The following is a 13,481-nucleotide window of genomic DNA, read 5'->3' as shown; positions in this document are numbered from 1 at the left end:
ATTAACTTTCAATTATAATGTGTGTTTAGGAAATATTTTTAGTTTTATTTCTCATTTAATTGAAAATATCTTACCGGATTACTGCCTACTTAGTCAATGCCATCCAAAATTTTTAAAAAATGAAGTAGCATTCTTTCGACTAATGCATGTGATAGTGACTAAAGATAAAGATTAACGATGGATTAGAGTATAAACATCCAATAGTAGGAAATTGAGCGTAGCTCAGTTCAATAATTATGTCATGAGTAATTCTCATCTTGCAATTATGTATGGATAAAACTTTGCTTAGTGATAAGTAGGTATGCTACTACTTATCATATCATTAAAATATTGACAATTATTTATTATATTTATTCTCTATTTCTTTATGCATTAATCTATTTTAGTTACCATGTTTTTTTATAGGGATAAGTAGGCGATATTATTACACGACAATTTCAATTTATTAGAAATCATGTCATTGGTTAATTTAATATAATTGAAAACGTGGAATTAAAAACGTTAAAACCAAAGAGGGATTTGGGACTAATCAAAAGAATATCAAAATATACTCTATTGAATTTGGAAAGTGATGGTCAAAATCGTAATTAATGCAAAAAAAAAAAAAGGAAGTGAATTTGGATTCTGTGGGATTGTTTGTGGAGAAACGTTCAAAAGAAAGAAAAAGGAAAGAAAAAGAAAAAGTTAAAAGGCAAAGTCAAAATTGCAATTAAAACTTCCCTCTCCGAATATCTTCTCTCATTAATAACGGTAAATAATCATCGGATCCGTAAATTCCTATTTTACCAGGGGCAAATCCGTCATTTCCCCTTCCTATAAGTAACCACCCGGTTCGCTTTCCAACAATTCTCGTTCCCCGAAAAACCCTTCTCTCTTCACTTTCTCTCTCCTAATAAACTCTCTCTCTCTCTCTCTCTCTCCTCAGCGTTTTCTGAAACCGCGTCTGTTACGGCGTCTCACCGGCGACGGTGGCCGGAGGATTAGCCGGGGAGTTCCGGCCAGTGGCGGTGGACTGTGCAATTCGGGCGGGTGCATAACGGCGGTGGTGGTGGAGACGAAAGTGGGGTGGGTGTGAAGGATCCAAAGCGGCGTGCATGTGGATGCGGCGGGAGTTCGTCGGAATAGTGAATAGGAAGAAGGCCTTTAAGCGGAGGCGTTGTTGGATGGATTAATTGGGGATCGCGGGGGGAGGAGGTGATGGGGAAGTTGGTGTTCGGCGTGGCGGTGGGCGTGGCGGCGGCGGCTTGTGCGGTGGCGGCGGCGGTGGTCGGTCGGAGGGTGAAGAGCCGGAGCAAGTGGAAGAGAGTGGTCGGGGTTTTGGAAGAGCTTGAGGAGGCGTGTGACACTCCTGTGAGGAGATTGAGGCAGGTGGTCGATGCTATGGCCGTCGAAATGCACGCTGGGTTGGCCTCTGAAGGTGGTTCTAAGCTCAAAATGCTACTCACATATGTCGATAATCTGCCTAATGGGTAACCACCAATCATTTCCATTAACTCTTTTCTAATGGGGGGTTTTTTGATTGTTGACCTGCTGGGGGACTGCGTTTATCAGATTCGAATGATTTCTATTTGTTTGGTTGTAGTAGTTCTCATTGAACTTCGCTTTTTGGATCCTTTGATTTGATCTCGGATTAGCGGAAATTGATTGAGTGGTCTCTCATTGTTCTCTGTGCGTCTTTGGTCTGTTTCAGGAAATATCCTCAATGACATCTTTTGCTGTATGTCTCTAATTACTGTGGTTTATGATCTCTTTCTCTTTCAACTGTTATTATTCCTTCTTTTGCTTGCTTTTTATATTTTGCACGTTTTTCAGTTTGGTTTCTGTCTGCAGCGTTACTGGTGTGAGGTGTCAGTCTTTCAGCACTGTCTGGCTGCTACATAAATTTATAATTGCTTGTTCTTGTATGGCTGGAAGTTTTTTCTTCTTTTGTCTCTTATTTGAATTTTGATTGATGTGTTGCAGTATACGTTGTAATTATGCATATTTATCATGTTTATGCTGCAGTGTGGGGGAAGTTTTCGCTGTTCTTATTGGGTGGTTCTCCTTTTCTTTCCCTTTTCCCTCTTCAGGAGCGAGAAAGGAACTTTTTATGCTCTGGATCTTGGGGGTACTAACTTTAGGGTTTTGAGAGCTTGTCTTGGTGGCCAGAGGTCTCCTAGCTTGAAACATGATGTAGAGCGGCAGCCGATTCCCCAGCATCTTATGACTGGCACAAGCGAGGTGATTTCATTTCTACTATAAAGTTCTGCTGTTGATTTTCTATTTAACATGTCCTTTACCTTTCTATGTTTCTTGCTTGCAGGATCTCTTTGATTTTATTGCTACATCACTGAAGACGTTTGTAGAGAAAGCCGATGATCCTGAACAGTTGGTGGCTAGAAGAGAACTTGGATTTACATTTTCCTTTCCTGTTAAACAAACATCTGCATCATCAGGCGTGTTGATTAAATGGACTAAAGGATTTTCCATTAAAGACATGGTTAGTTCGATACTGTTTAAATGATTGGATTTTGGAACACTAAATTGATGAATGAAGAAGTGTTCTTTCTTGTGTAAATTGTTCCTGGCGATGCCAAAACTGGATGGTACAGGTTCACCTGTTTGCTTTTTGCTTATTTTAGCATACATACCATTTTCTTAGGGGCACTACTCCAAACATTTGAGTCTGAATTTGCCTTGAGTGTGTAGTGTAGACAGTGTTTGACTAATATAAAAAGTGAAATGCATTGGCCTCAAAGAATAAAAGCACATCAGCTTTTATCTTAAAGTTCTTATATTATTAGCTTAACGCTAATGCAAGGGAATATGCTTCATCAGTTATTTACTTGGCTTTCAAACTGTTCTACTTTTCAGGTTGGGCGAGATGCTGCAGAATCTTTACAACAAGCGATTGATAGGAGTGGACTAGATATGAGAGTATCAGTACTGGTAGGCATTCTGTTGATTAGCAAGTTGGCAAAAATTGGTGACGTGTGTAGACCACATTTAGGCTTCAGTTTTAGCTTCAATTGCTATTGACTTGACAAATTCTATTCGCTCCCCAAAAAGCTGTTGATTGGTGTGGCTGTTTACAAGTGTTCTGTTCCTTTCTTGATTGGTTCCCACTCATCTGCCTGTATTTTTGTACTCTGAAGGAAATCTTGTTTCTTATAGAAAGAAGTTGCATGGTCTACCTCAATTCTATTTATCTATGGGGTAGAAACAACAAATGTATTTTCTCCTTAGAGTTTGTAGAAGTAAGTTAAGGCGATGCTGCAGTTTTCTGACATACCATCTTTCATAGCCCACTTGCTTGAGTTGGTTTGGTCTGAGTAAGATTTTTCCTGGTTTATATCTTTGGTGTTGTTCCATAGAACTTAAGATACACATTTACTTTATATGCATGTTTGTTATAAAATTGCAGTCTATTGATGCTATTTGTATTTGGATGGCGATTTGGTCTATCAAAGCACACAGATACAATAAAATATAGGTTTACTTTTATCCATCTTTTCAATAAATTTAATGTTTATGATGGAGCTGTATGAATTCCTAGACATCTCAAGCCAGCAAATATGTATGTGCTCATTCTCGTTTTTGTGGTCATGTTTTATGTTCGCAACCAAAAATATACTCCTGTAATGGAAATGACGCTGTGTGGCTATGATTCCTAGAGTGCTTGTGACTTGTGTATATAATCTATTTAGCATAAAACTATATTACTGCTTGATGGTAATTATTAATTTTGTTTATGCTGCTGAAATTGAGTAGAAAAGAGTGAATTTAAACAGTTAACATATTGGATGTCTGTCACTCATTTTTTCATTATTTAAAAAGTAGTGGTCACATAAATCGTCTTTTTGATATTTTTGAATGCCCGAGCATGTTAGTGGTATTTAATGTAGTTTTTACATGGGGGTGGCGAGTACATAAGTATACAACATTTTCATGTGATGACCAGGTTTGTGCTAGGAGTAGAGGGTGATTATGTTTTGACATAGCTCTTTATTTCTCATCTATATATATATTCATGGGGCCTCTTTATTTTGCCCCATTTCAATTTGATCGCAAGTAGTTATGTGACAGTATTGTTTGGAGTTTGTAAGTGTAATTATCAATTTCTGAATCAGATTAATGACACTGTGGGAACATTGGCTGTTGGACGTTACCAAGATCCTGACACGGTTGCTGCAGTTATAATTGGCACTGGCACCAATGCTTGCTATCTTGAGCGTACAGATGCCATTATAAAATGCCAGGGGCTTCTTACGACATCTGGAAGCATGGTACTTTTCTTTTAGTAAAAACTGAATAATGTTCTTTTTGTGTCTAGAAGGCATACAGTAGCAAATGACATATTTTTGATCATCCAGGTCATCAACATGGAATGGGGAAATTTTTGGTCTTCTCATTTACCAAGAACTACTTATGATATTGATTTGGATGCCGACAGCCCCAATCCCAATGATCAAGTATGGTTTCTTTTTCAATGTCAAACATCTTGGACTACTTTATGATGTTGGAATTAATTTGGTTTTGTGTATTGGCTTGACGTAGGGCTTTGAGAAAATGATATCGGGTATGTATCTCGGCGACATTGTGAGAAGAGTGATTATGAGGATATCACAAGAATCTGATGTTTTTGGCCCTGCTTCTACCAGGTTATTAGTGCCCTTCATTTTGAGGTAATCTCTCTCCCTCTCTCCCCTGTCACTCTCTCCTCCGTTGCAATGTGATCACCATTCCATCAAATTTTCAGAACGCCATTGATGGCTGCGATGCACGAGGATAGCTCTCCGGATTTAACAGAAGTAGCACGGATCCTAGAAGACATCCTGGAGGTAGATAAGAAATCTATATTTTTTTCCTTTCATCTGTCTCATCTCTTTTCTTGAATGAGAATGAACCTGGTTTTTGGGGCCACAACCATGTTTCCACGTATTTTTCCTTTCTTAGTTCGTTTTTCTTTACCCTCTCAGATCACTGAAATACCCTTGAAGGTTCGAAAGCTTGTAGTGAAAATATGTGACATTGTGACACGGAGAGCTGCTCGCTTGGCAGCTGCTGGAATTGTGGGCATCCTGAAGAAGATAGGGCGGGACGGGAGCAGTGGAATCGCAGGTGGAAGAAGTAGAACCGACGTCAAACTTAGACGAACAGTTGTTGCGATCGAGGGAGGTTTGTATACAGGCTATACAATGTTCAGAGAGTACCTACATGAAGCTCTGGTTGAAATACTTGGAGAGCAGATAGCCCCACATGTAATTCTAAAGCCAACTGAAGATGGTTCGGGCATTGGGGCAGCACTACTTGCAGCTTCTTATTCATCCAACGACACGGTACCTGTGGATAACAACGTAAACTCGCTATAAATACACTCACACACATTATATGATTACATATATAAAGTATTCATATAGCTATTATACACACAAAAAGTATAGCTCCCCTAGCCTTGTACATTTAGCAATTCATTTCAATATTTGATATCTGTGTATAAAGAAGGTTGTCCATATTTAATTTTTCTTCTTCTTTCTATTGCTTAAAGTTTTTAGTGTTCTTTCTATTGGATTGTTTCTTTATATTCATTGCAAAATGTGAAGTTATGTACAATTACAGATCATGATTTCAAATGGCATGGAAATATAATGTGAAAATTGCCCTTTACCCTTCCCATTTTTTGGCTCCAAAGGATTTGCCTGTTTCAAATGGATGTGATTTTGCTGTTTGTTAATTGTTCTGAATGTGAAGTTGAGGTTAAAACAAAGCAAATTTGATTTAAAAGATCAAATTTATTGAGAGCATAATAATCTACTTGTCTAATAGGAGCCTATCAAACATTATATCAAATGTAACTTTGATGATGCCTATGATTGTTGATGCGTAATTTTGGTATATAAGAACATTGGCACTTTGGCCGAGTAAAATGATCAAATTAGTATCAATCATTGGCACTTTGGCCGAGTAAAATGATCAAATTAGTATCAATTTTGGTTTAGCGACTAGTCCATGGCCGATCAGTGGGTCGGACCTACTTTTGGGTCTTAGTCTTTTAAGGTATGGACTGTATGGTCCATGATCTAGTCAGCATATCAAGCTTTGGTCCTCACCTCTTTTATTCATTTTAGTCTCGTAATTTCAAAATGTTTCGATATTTTTAAGCAGCCATTTTGATTCATTCATTTTCATTTTTATGTCTTTTTTTTCTGTCACAATTTTAACATATACTTCACTCTCAAAATTTCTTGAAATGTAGATATAAAATTGCATTAAAGGGTTTCCATTAGGTATAAAATTTATGTTAAATCTTGCAAATAGAGACCATTTTTTAAAGTACGGAGACAAAAACAGATGTTTTGGAAGTAAAATGAACAAAAGTTGAAAATTTAGGATCAATCGACATGTATTTAAACCTATTTATTAATACTATTCTTCAATAAAGATAACTTTACTCTAGATTGTATTTTGTATAAAATATAAATGTATACTAGCTTAAGAATGATTATAATTGATGAACAAGAGAGAGAGGGTACAATTAACTTCTTAATCACCTTAGGGTTTAGGTAGGTGGACATGCCTATTTTATCCCATTACAAATTTAGGGCATTTTCAATGGGTTCAAGAATGTGAGGGGGAAAGATTTCGACTATTTTTTCTTTTCTCTTAGGCTCAAATGGACTATTAATAAAATATATTTCAATAAAAAGTTTGAAATCGAATCCGCTTCCTAATTTAAACAAAATTAATAAATAAAATATATCTGACATCAAATCTCATTTTTGTTAACAAAGTCTAATAGTTAACATTAAAAATTTGTTTGGAAATACGAAAATCAATACATATAAAGATAAGCCAGAGTGAGCATAGTTTAGTCGTAATGCGCATATATCTCAAATTAGAAGGTTATGTGTTCGATCTCTTATTCCTATATTTTGTATTAAAAAAATACATAAACGGATAAAATTAAAATTTTTAGATTAAATTACAACTTTGGTTTTTATGAATTTGGAAAAGTTTCAATTTAACAATCATATAATAACCTTGCGTATGTACGGGTATGACAACAGTGGACATACCCCTGATTATAGGGGCATGAAAGGCTAAAGGGTTGCCCGCATTATTCAAAAAAAAATTTGACTATTATAATTTAAAAATTTTCAAAAATATGGGAAAATGACTCAAGGCTAAATTACACATTTACCCCTAAAGAATCCTTTGAAATGGGACGCAGGTTTTTCGAAAACCCCGCAAGGCTCGAACCTGAAGAACTTGCACAACTTCGAACTCTGTGATTCACTTTCACTCTGCTACTTTTGAAGATTCTCCCTGTAGTCTGTAATGGCCGCCGAAAACAAACCCTCCACCGGAGCCAAGAAGAGGAAGCAGCGCTATCTCCCCCACAATGTTACCCCTCTTTCTCTTTTCCTCTTTTCGCCATCTGTATTCTCTCATCGGTTAATTTCTTCTGATTCTCTTGTTTTTCTCCTTCCTCAGAAGCCAGTGAAGAAGAAGGGCCACTACCCATTACACCCCGGAGTTCAAGGTTTCTTTCTTACCTGCGATGGCGGCCGTGAACGCCAAGCCTCCATTGAAGCCATCAACGTTATTGACTCTGTATGACCTTCCTCTCTTTTGCTGCTTCTAGATTATGTTTTGATGGGATTTGGATGAATAGTTGAATGGATTACATTCTGATAGTCCTCAAGGGGTATTCCTATTGCCTATTATATAAGTTAGTGGGGGAATTGAAACTGGAACCTTTCTTTTTTGCCCTGTTAGAAATAGCAGAGATGAAAAAAGGAGAAAGGGCAGAGAAAGAGGGAATTATGGAAGATAATTAAAGGGAATTTGGGGGAGATAATGGGAAGCCTGGTAACTCAATAATCAAAGATGTTAAGGGGAAAAAAAAACTGTTTTCGTGGTTGCAAAGGGTCTATTTATGGAGGCCAAACTAAATCATATTTGTGATTAACGAGTAGTGAATACTGATCCAATGGAATCATAAACATAAAGGGAAATATCCAAGATTATCTCGAAATAATTCTGATTAATGTTTTATCTAATTGTTCATTGTAGGATTATTAATTGCTAGCTCTTGAAATAGTATTCTTTTTAAAAGGCTTTACTGAAGTATATGCTTAGAAGATAGTATTGGTTTTTACATAGCTGTTTTTTTTTCTTTTGAATTCAATTTTCAGTTTTTTGAGGAGTTAGTCCATGGAAAAGTTTCTGGTGTGAAGCTGTCGCAATTAGCTGATAAACCATTAAACAAAAAAATTAAGTTTTCGGATTCTGAGTCTTCTAGTTCTGATGATGATAATGAGGACGAGGGGGATGAGGAGGAAGAGGAGGTTCCTGAGGAAGAAGGCAAGTCTAAATCTCATACAGAGCAAAATGATCCTTCAAATGAAAATGAAACAACTGAAAAAGTAGATCCTCATCAAGGGGATGCTGTGGTCACCGAAAATCAAACAGAGGAAAAATCAAATGACAATAGTGATGTGAAATGTCATGAAGTTTTATCAAATGAAGTTGAGGAGCCACCAAGTAAGAAACACTGCATTGAAGCAGATACATCAAAAAATGTTGTGCAGGAAAAAGCGAAGTCCATTGATCAATTGATTGAGGCCGAACTTGAGGAATTGGGAGATAAGAACAAGGTCAGTGATAAAATTTCAATGTTAAGGTTGTTATTCTTGTTTATAATCTTCATAATTTTTAGATTATTTATAAGCTGGACAAGCATATATGCCTGCATGATACATGGAAAATTGTTTTGTATTGATTTCTCTTCCCTGGAAAATTGTTCTTTGGGGAATTTTGAATGTGTTTTTTAAAAGGGCATGGTCCAGTTTTAATCAACTTGGCAGGTATGAATGTTAGAAAGAGAAGAGTGGATTACTTTCTTTTTTAGTCTGTCTGATTTAAGTTTGTCAAGTTTATTGAACCTTCTTAATTCTGAGGAACTCTTAAGAACATATCTGACAAGAGTCTGCAAACCATATGAAGTGGATTAGATTGCTGGACAAAAGGTTCTTAAGATTGCTGGACAAAAGGTTCTTATTCTTTCCTGTTGACGGAATTTGAGCATCGTATTCTCAAATTATCTTCGATTTATCTTTCCTTTTTTTTTAGCCTCATTGGGTTAAATCTTTTGATATTTATCTCATAATTTTAAGTGATCTCGGCAACAGATAACTTCTTACGAGTGTGACTGTCAGGCCTGCAGTTTTAAACATGTTTATAATATTGGATTGTTTTCTTGAATTATTCTATTAATATTAGACAGCCAGACTGGTAGTTAATCCTTTATTATTCAATCTGGTACAGAGGCGTCTTTTCAATCTAGATTCGGGATGTAATGGTGTTGTCTTTATCCAAATGCGGAAGGGGGATGGAGAACCCGGTCCTGAGGATGTTGTGAAGCACATGATGACATCTATTGCTTCAACAAGGAAACACATATCAAGGTTTGCGTACAGTTGTTGAATCTAATAAGGAACGGAAGTGTGAAGAAGTTCCTAAACTGGTTCACTAACATGCCTTATCATATGTTTTAATATACCCAGGTTCATACTTAGGGTATTACCAATTGAAGTAGCATGCTATGCTTCAGTAGAGGAGATCTCGAGGGCAATAAAGCCTCTAATAGAAAAGAATTTTCCTGTCGAGAGTGAAAGTCCTGTAAAGGTATTTTCCATATGCATATTCCCAAATTTGAAAGTCCTGTAAAGGTATTTTCCATATGCATGTGTTAGAACCCGAAATATATTAAAGATAAACAAACTACAATACTCACTAATTGCATACCTTCATTCTTACACCCTCACTCTATTTATAATACCCTCTCTAACAACTTTCTATATCTAATTACTAAGGTACCTTCAATACTCTACTAATATCCCTAATTACCCTTAAAGTCATTCCTATCGGACACCACATGTCTTGCAACTAGGTATGGGCTAGTTAGGGGTCCAGCTTGACTTAAACGACTTGTGTGGATCGAGCAGGTATAACTTGTGATTAATGCAAGTTCTTTCTGTTTCTTATCACAAAAAAAAAAAAAAAACTTGTGGGGTGTGATAGATTTAAAAATTCTCAGTTTTGGTTGATCTGACACTTCTAGTTGTATTCTCTTTAGTTGCAATTTCCAGTTATATCTAACCATAATAGTCTATCAATTTATAAAAGAAACTAATATCCTCTGAATTATTTCCTAAGAGATTATTTATGTTGTTTCCCAAGAGATTTTTGTCTATCTATGTAATGGAGCTTTTTTCAGAGTCTCACTGTGATTTGACATGAGGATGCTGTTATTAGAATGATAGCAAAATAATGTTTAAACTCTTTATGCTCTTTCTTGCAGTTTGCAGTACTATATGAAGCCCGTGCAAATAGTGGCATTGACAGGGCAACTATAATCAACACTGTAGCAAAATGTGTTCCTGAGCCTCATAAAGTTGATTTGAACAATCCTGAAAAAACCATTGTGGTTGAGATTGTGAAGGTGGGGAACTCTTTTCTTGGAAGTCAATTTTATCTTAGATATTTCTCTTTAGACATGATCTAGAACGAGGAAATCTGCCCTCCTTCCTTTGTCCAGTTGTTCTTGATGGATGTTTTGTCACTTTTTCTGTGTCATTATCAAGCTAGTCCATGGAAGGTCTGCTACGCTCACTTGCCCAGTGCAGGTTTGCAGCTCCAAATTCTGTCAAAAATGTTCTCTGGTTAGAAGGCTCTAACCAGCCTGGAATACGTGGAATATGTATATAAAATACATGTATCGTAAATCTTGCTTTGACAACTTCATCTCTTGCTTTGATAATTTCATCTTATCTGGTGCCTCCTCTGTGTATGTGTTGCTTGAGGTCTGAATTAAATCTCCTGGGAGTAACTGAAGTTCAAAAGTCTACACAACTGAGATTCCATATTTTTGTTTTCTGGCAAGTATTGTGTAGAACCTCAAGGATCTTACAGAACTAGTATCATCTGCAAGTTAGACTGGAAGGAAAAAACTATGGCTTTCGTACCTGAAGAATTGCAGGGCTTGTTTTGTGAGAATGGGTGCCAGTAGAATAGTCTGAATCAGTTTTTCCCCCTAATATATGATTGTTTTAATAGCCATGGCTAAATGATCATGATCTTTTATCTATCATTGATCATGTATATGTTTTTAACTTCTCTTTAAGTTATAGCCACAAAGTTACGTCTTTAGAGTTGCTTATTGTACATGTAATGGGGTTGTTTGCCTGACTTGTGATTGCTCTGGGACGAGTCATTAAGTTTCCTAATTCTCCCACATGAAGTTTCTTACTTTTGTTGTTTGTTTTTCAGACTATTTGCTTGATTGGAGTGGTGGAAAGGTATAAGGAGTTATCCAAGTACAATCTGAGGCAGCTCACATCAGGAAAGCAATAGGATAGGCTATTTATTTACTTCTCTCGGCTGTTCTGAGCACTTTTTTAACTTCGTACATCAACAAATGTATTCAGCATTTCCTTGAGCTAGTTTAATTTAGAAAGTTTTGGAACCAAGCAAAAATAATATTCATGCTGTTTGATAATTATTATTGTCTGTTCAGCTGTTGAGTTGTTGGGGGAGATTGTTGGATTCGTAAGGTTGTTTTTTAGACCATTTCTGCATCCTTTTTGTTTAAGCCTTGAGGTTTAAGAAATGCGAACATAGGAGCAGGAAAATACTCAAGGAGGAAACTTTTTACATATGATTTCCAAACCATCATTTTACATCTCCTTCATGTTTTATTCATTCAGACAACACGAAATAAGGAAATAGGAAAGAGTTTGAAAACACAACTAACTGATTATCATCTGTATATATCATCTCCTTCACCAAGATCAAGGAGTGGCCTGATTTGATTTGGCATCATCCTCTTATCCACACTCTAAGCTGTTGGTGCCTTGTACAGTTTCTCCACCATCTTCCTATATTCTATAGCATTGGATAAGAAACATGTTTAGTGACTTAGTCGTTTGTTATTACCACTGCTCACCCCCCAAAACCAACCTAAAAGAACAAGAAACAAAAACAAAAACAAAAAATCCAACCAACCTTTCTGGTTGCTCCAAAGTTGAGCTGCCTGGTTATTCAGAGGGGAGCTTATGTTTGGTTCTGCATCCAGAAAAAGACCATCACTCATCTTCTAGTATGGAATTGGGATAGGAACAGAAGAGCCCAACAAAAGAAACTCACCTCCAAGCAGGCTCTGAATAGATAACAAGACAGTTCTGACATCATAAGCAGAAGTCCATTTATCCTGCAATAAGAATTCCATCAGGCTTCCAGACCCAATTGGGAACTGTAATGTTAGCCCAAAGTTACCTGAAGAATGTCCAAGCAGATATTGCCAAGGATGTCCACATTGGGATGAAAGCAGGAGGTTTCAAACTTGACTTTTGGTGGCTTAAAGGGATACTCATTGGGAAACGCCAAGGACAATCTATACTCAGTCCCTTCAAACACTGTATCTTTACTCCCACTGATCGTCCCTTTCCAGTAGAAAATGTTGCCTTCTTCAGGAAAAGCCGAAATACCCGAATCCCCACTCATCTGAAACAAAACTCAGAGATCAGAAACACATGGAATTTGCTGTTGAAAGCGCAGCGGTGGATGGAGGAGAATTCAGAATAGTGAGTGAGTTAGTTATATTATTATTATTACCATTAAGGCCATCAATTCAGTTTGCAACCTGTTAATTGAACGAGAAAATCACAAATCAGAAACCCTAACATGAATTATCATTACAGGACGAATGGAATCGAGATCGTTGAATTGGGGTAGTACCTCTTGAGGACGGAGTGAGACTCTATGGGTTTCGGAGGTGGGAGAGACTGGTGAGCGGCGTTGTTGTCGTCGTCTTGATCTTGGTAGCTCTGTGCAGTCTCGTAACGTCTGTTAATGGCCGCCATTTATGTTGGATCTTCTTTTCTTCCCCCTCTGGGTTTGAATCTGAAGCAGAAAGAAACCAATGGATTCTCCCTTCTCTGAGAATTATGAGAGAGTTGAAGGGTTTCGATTCAGAGTTCTGCTTTTTCGAACGTTAGTGGTGAGAGATTTTTTCGAAAATCTTTTGTAGGCTCAACGGCTACTTCCTTCTTCAGAAAATTATTTGTATGATTTGGAAGTTGGATGACAATTGTTATTTATTTAAATATATATATATATATTTATATATTAAATACTTGAACTTTTATAATTTTTCTTTAAATTTCCCTCTTAAAATTTTTAGGATCGAAAATTTATGTATAAAAAAATTTCGATAAAGCACCTATTAACCTTTCTCAACGTTGACAACCTGAATATAGTTCAACTGGGTCACCTCTCACTAAAAAATTGTGAGTTCGAATTTTCAACCTCGGATCAGACTCACAACCTCTTGTTAGAGACATATATCAATTATCGTTGAGCTATGCTCGTTTTCTATGTTTCTAATTTTTTTTATTTTTTATTTTTTAAGTACAACATGCGAGGTGGTGACTCGAACT

General features: G+C 36.7%; 3 protein-coding genes across 5 annotated transcripts; 2 read left to right on the top strand and 1 right to left on the bottom strand.

Moving 5' to 3' along the window:
• Positions 1-840: 840 nt before the first annotated feature.
• LOC111021608 (hexokinase-3) lies at positions 841-5,655 on the top strand. The gene is made up of 9 exons (XM_022298620.2): positions 841-1,469; positions 2,070-2,220; positions 2,303-2,479; positions 2,854-2,928; positions 4,110-4,265; positions 4,353-4,451; positions 4,537-4,664; positions 4,739-4,820; positions 4,959-5,655. The coding sequence occupies exons 1-9, from the start codon at positions 1,198-1,200 to the stop codon at positions 5,349-5,351; spliced, it is 1,533 nt and encodes a 510-aa protein (XP_022154312.1). The 5' UTR covers positions 841-1,197; the 3' UTR covers positions 5,352-5,655.
• A 1,559-nt stretch (positions 5,656-7,214) lies between these two features.
• On the top strand, positions 7,215-11,559 carry LOC111021610 (THUMP domain-containing protein). 2 transcript variants are annotated; one of them, XM_022298621.2, is made up of 7 exons: positions 7,217-7,383; positions 7,474-7,593; positions 8,178-8,639; positions 9,310-9,449; positions 9,549-9,669; positions 10,346-10,486; positions 11,314-11,559. In XM_022298621.2, the coding sequence occupies exons 1-7, from the start codon at positions 7,318-7,320 to the stop codon at positions 11,395-11,397; spliced, it is 1,134 nt and encodes a 377-aa protein (XP_022154313.1). In that variant the 5' UTR covers positions 7,217-7,317; the 3' UTR covers positions 11,398-11,559. The 2 variants fall into 2 exon arrangements, with proteins under 2 accessions (XP_087981266.1, XP_022154313.1); XM_088125140.1 differs by lacking the exon at positions 11,314-11,559 and having other exon boundaries at positions 7,215-7,383; positions 9,549-9,713; positions 10,346-10,485.
• LOC111021611 (ubiquitin-conjugating enzyme E2 19) lies at positions 10,302-13,118 on the bottom strand. 2 transcript variants are annotated; one of them, XR_002602854.2, is made up of 7 exons: positions 12,781-13,118; positions 12,658-12,685; positions 12,319-12,546; positions 12,190-12,253; positions 12,049-12,108; positions 11,798-11,928; positions 10,302-10,687 (listed from the first exon to the last, which is right to left on the bottom strand). XR_002602854.2 is itself a non-coding variant. In XM_022298622.2 (6 exons), exons 1-6 carry the CDS (start codon positions 12,903-12,905, stop codon positions 11,882-11,884), a joined length of 552 nt encoding a protein of 183 aa, XP_022154314.1. In that variant the 5' UTR covers positions 12,906-13,118; the 3' UTR covers positions 11,676-11,881. The 2 variants fall into 2 exon arrangements, 1 of the variants encoding a protein (XP_022154314.1); XM_022298622.2 differs by lacking the exon at positions 10,302-10,687 and having other exon boundaries at positions 11,676-11,928.
• Positions 13,119-13,481: the final 363 nt, after the last annotated feature.

The sequence above is a fragment of the Momordica charantia genome (assembly GCF_013281855.1).
Source record: "Momordica charantia cultivar OHB3-1 chromosome 6 unlocalized genomic scaffold, Mcharantia_2.0 BLBB01000006.1, whole genome shotgun sequence".
Taxonomy (NCBI): Eukaryota; Viridiplantae; Streptophyta; class Magnoliopsida; order Cucurbitales; family Cucurbitaceae; genus Momordica; species Momordica charantia.
Note: the sequence above shows the minus strand (reverse complement) of the source record. Positions and strands in the feature narration are given on the sequence as shown.

Excerpts from the sequence above, each read along its gene's own strand:
- LOC111021608 (XM_022298620.2), top strand. The coding sequence starts at position 1,198 with ATGGGGAAGTTGGTGTTCGGCGTGGCGGTGGGCGTGGCGGCGGCGGCT. Across the intron at positions 2,221-2,302 it reads TTATGACTGGCACAAGCGAG|GATCTCTTTGATTTTATTGC; the intron begins GTGATTTCATTT and ends TCTTGCTTGCAG. Across the intron at positions 2,480-2,853 it reads GATTTTCCATTAAAGACATG|GTTGGGCGAGATGCTGCAGA; the intron begins GTTAGTTCGATA and ends TCTACTTTTCAG.
- LOC111021611 (XM_022298622.2), bottom strand. The coding sequence starts at position 12,905 with ATGGCGGCCATTAACAGACGTTACGAGACTGCACAGAGCTACCAAGAT. Across the intron at positions 12,686-12,780 it reads TCTCACTCCGTCCTCAAGAG|GTTGCAAACTGAATTGATGG; the intron begins GTACTACCCCAA and ends TTCAATTAACAG. Across the intron at positions 12,109-12,189 it reads TATTCAGAGCCTGCTTGGAG|AACCAAACATAAGCTCCCCT; the intron begins GTGAGTTTCTTT and ends TTCTGGATGCAG.
- LOC111021610 (XM_022298621.2), top strand. The coding sequence starts at position 7,318 with ATGGCCGCCGAAAACAAACCCTCCACCGGAGCCAAGAAGAGGAAGCAG. Across the intron at positions 7,384-7,473 it reads AGCGCTATCTCCCCCACAAT|AAGCCAGTGAAGAAGAAGGG; the intron begins GTTACCCCTCTT and ends CTCCTTCCTCAG. Across the intron at positions 9,450-9,548 it reads ACAAGGAAACACATATCAAG|GTTCATACTTAGGGTATTAC; the intron begins GTTTGCGTACAG and ends TAATATACCCAG.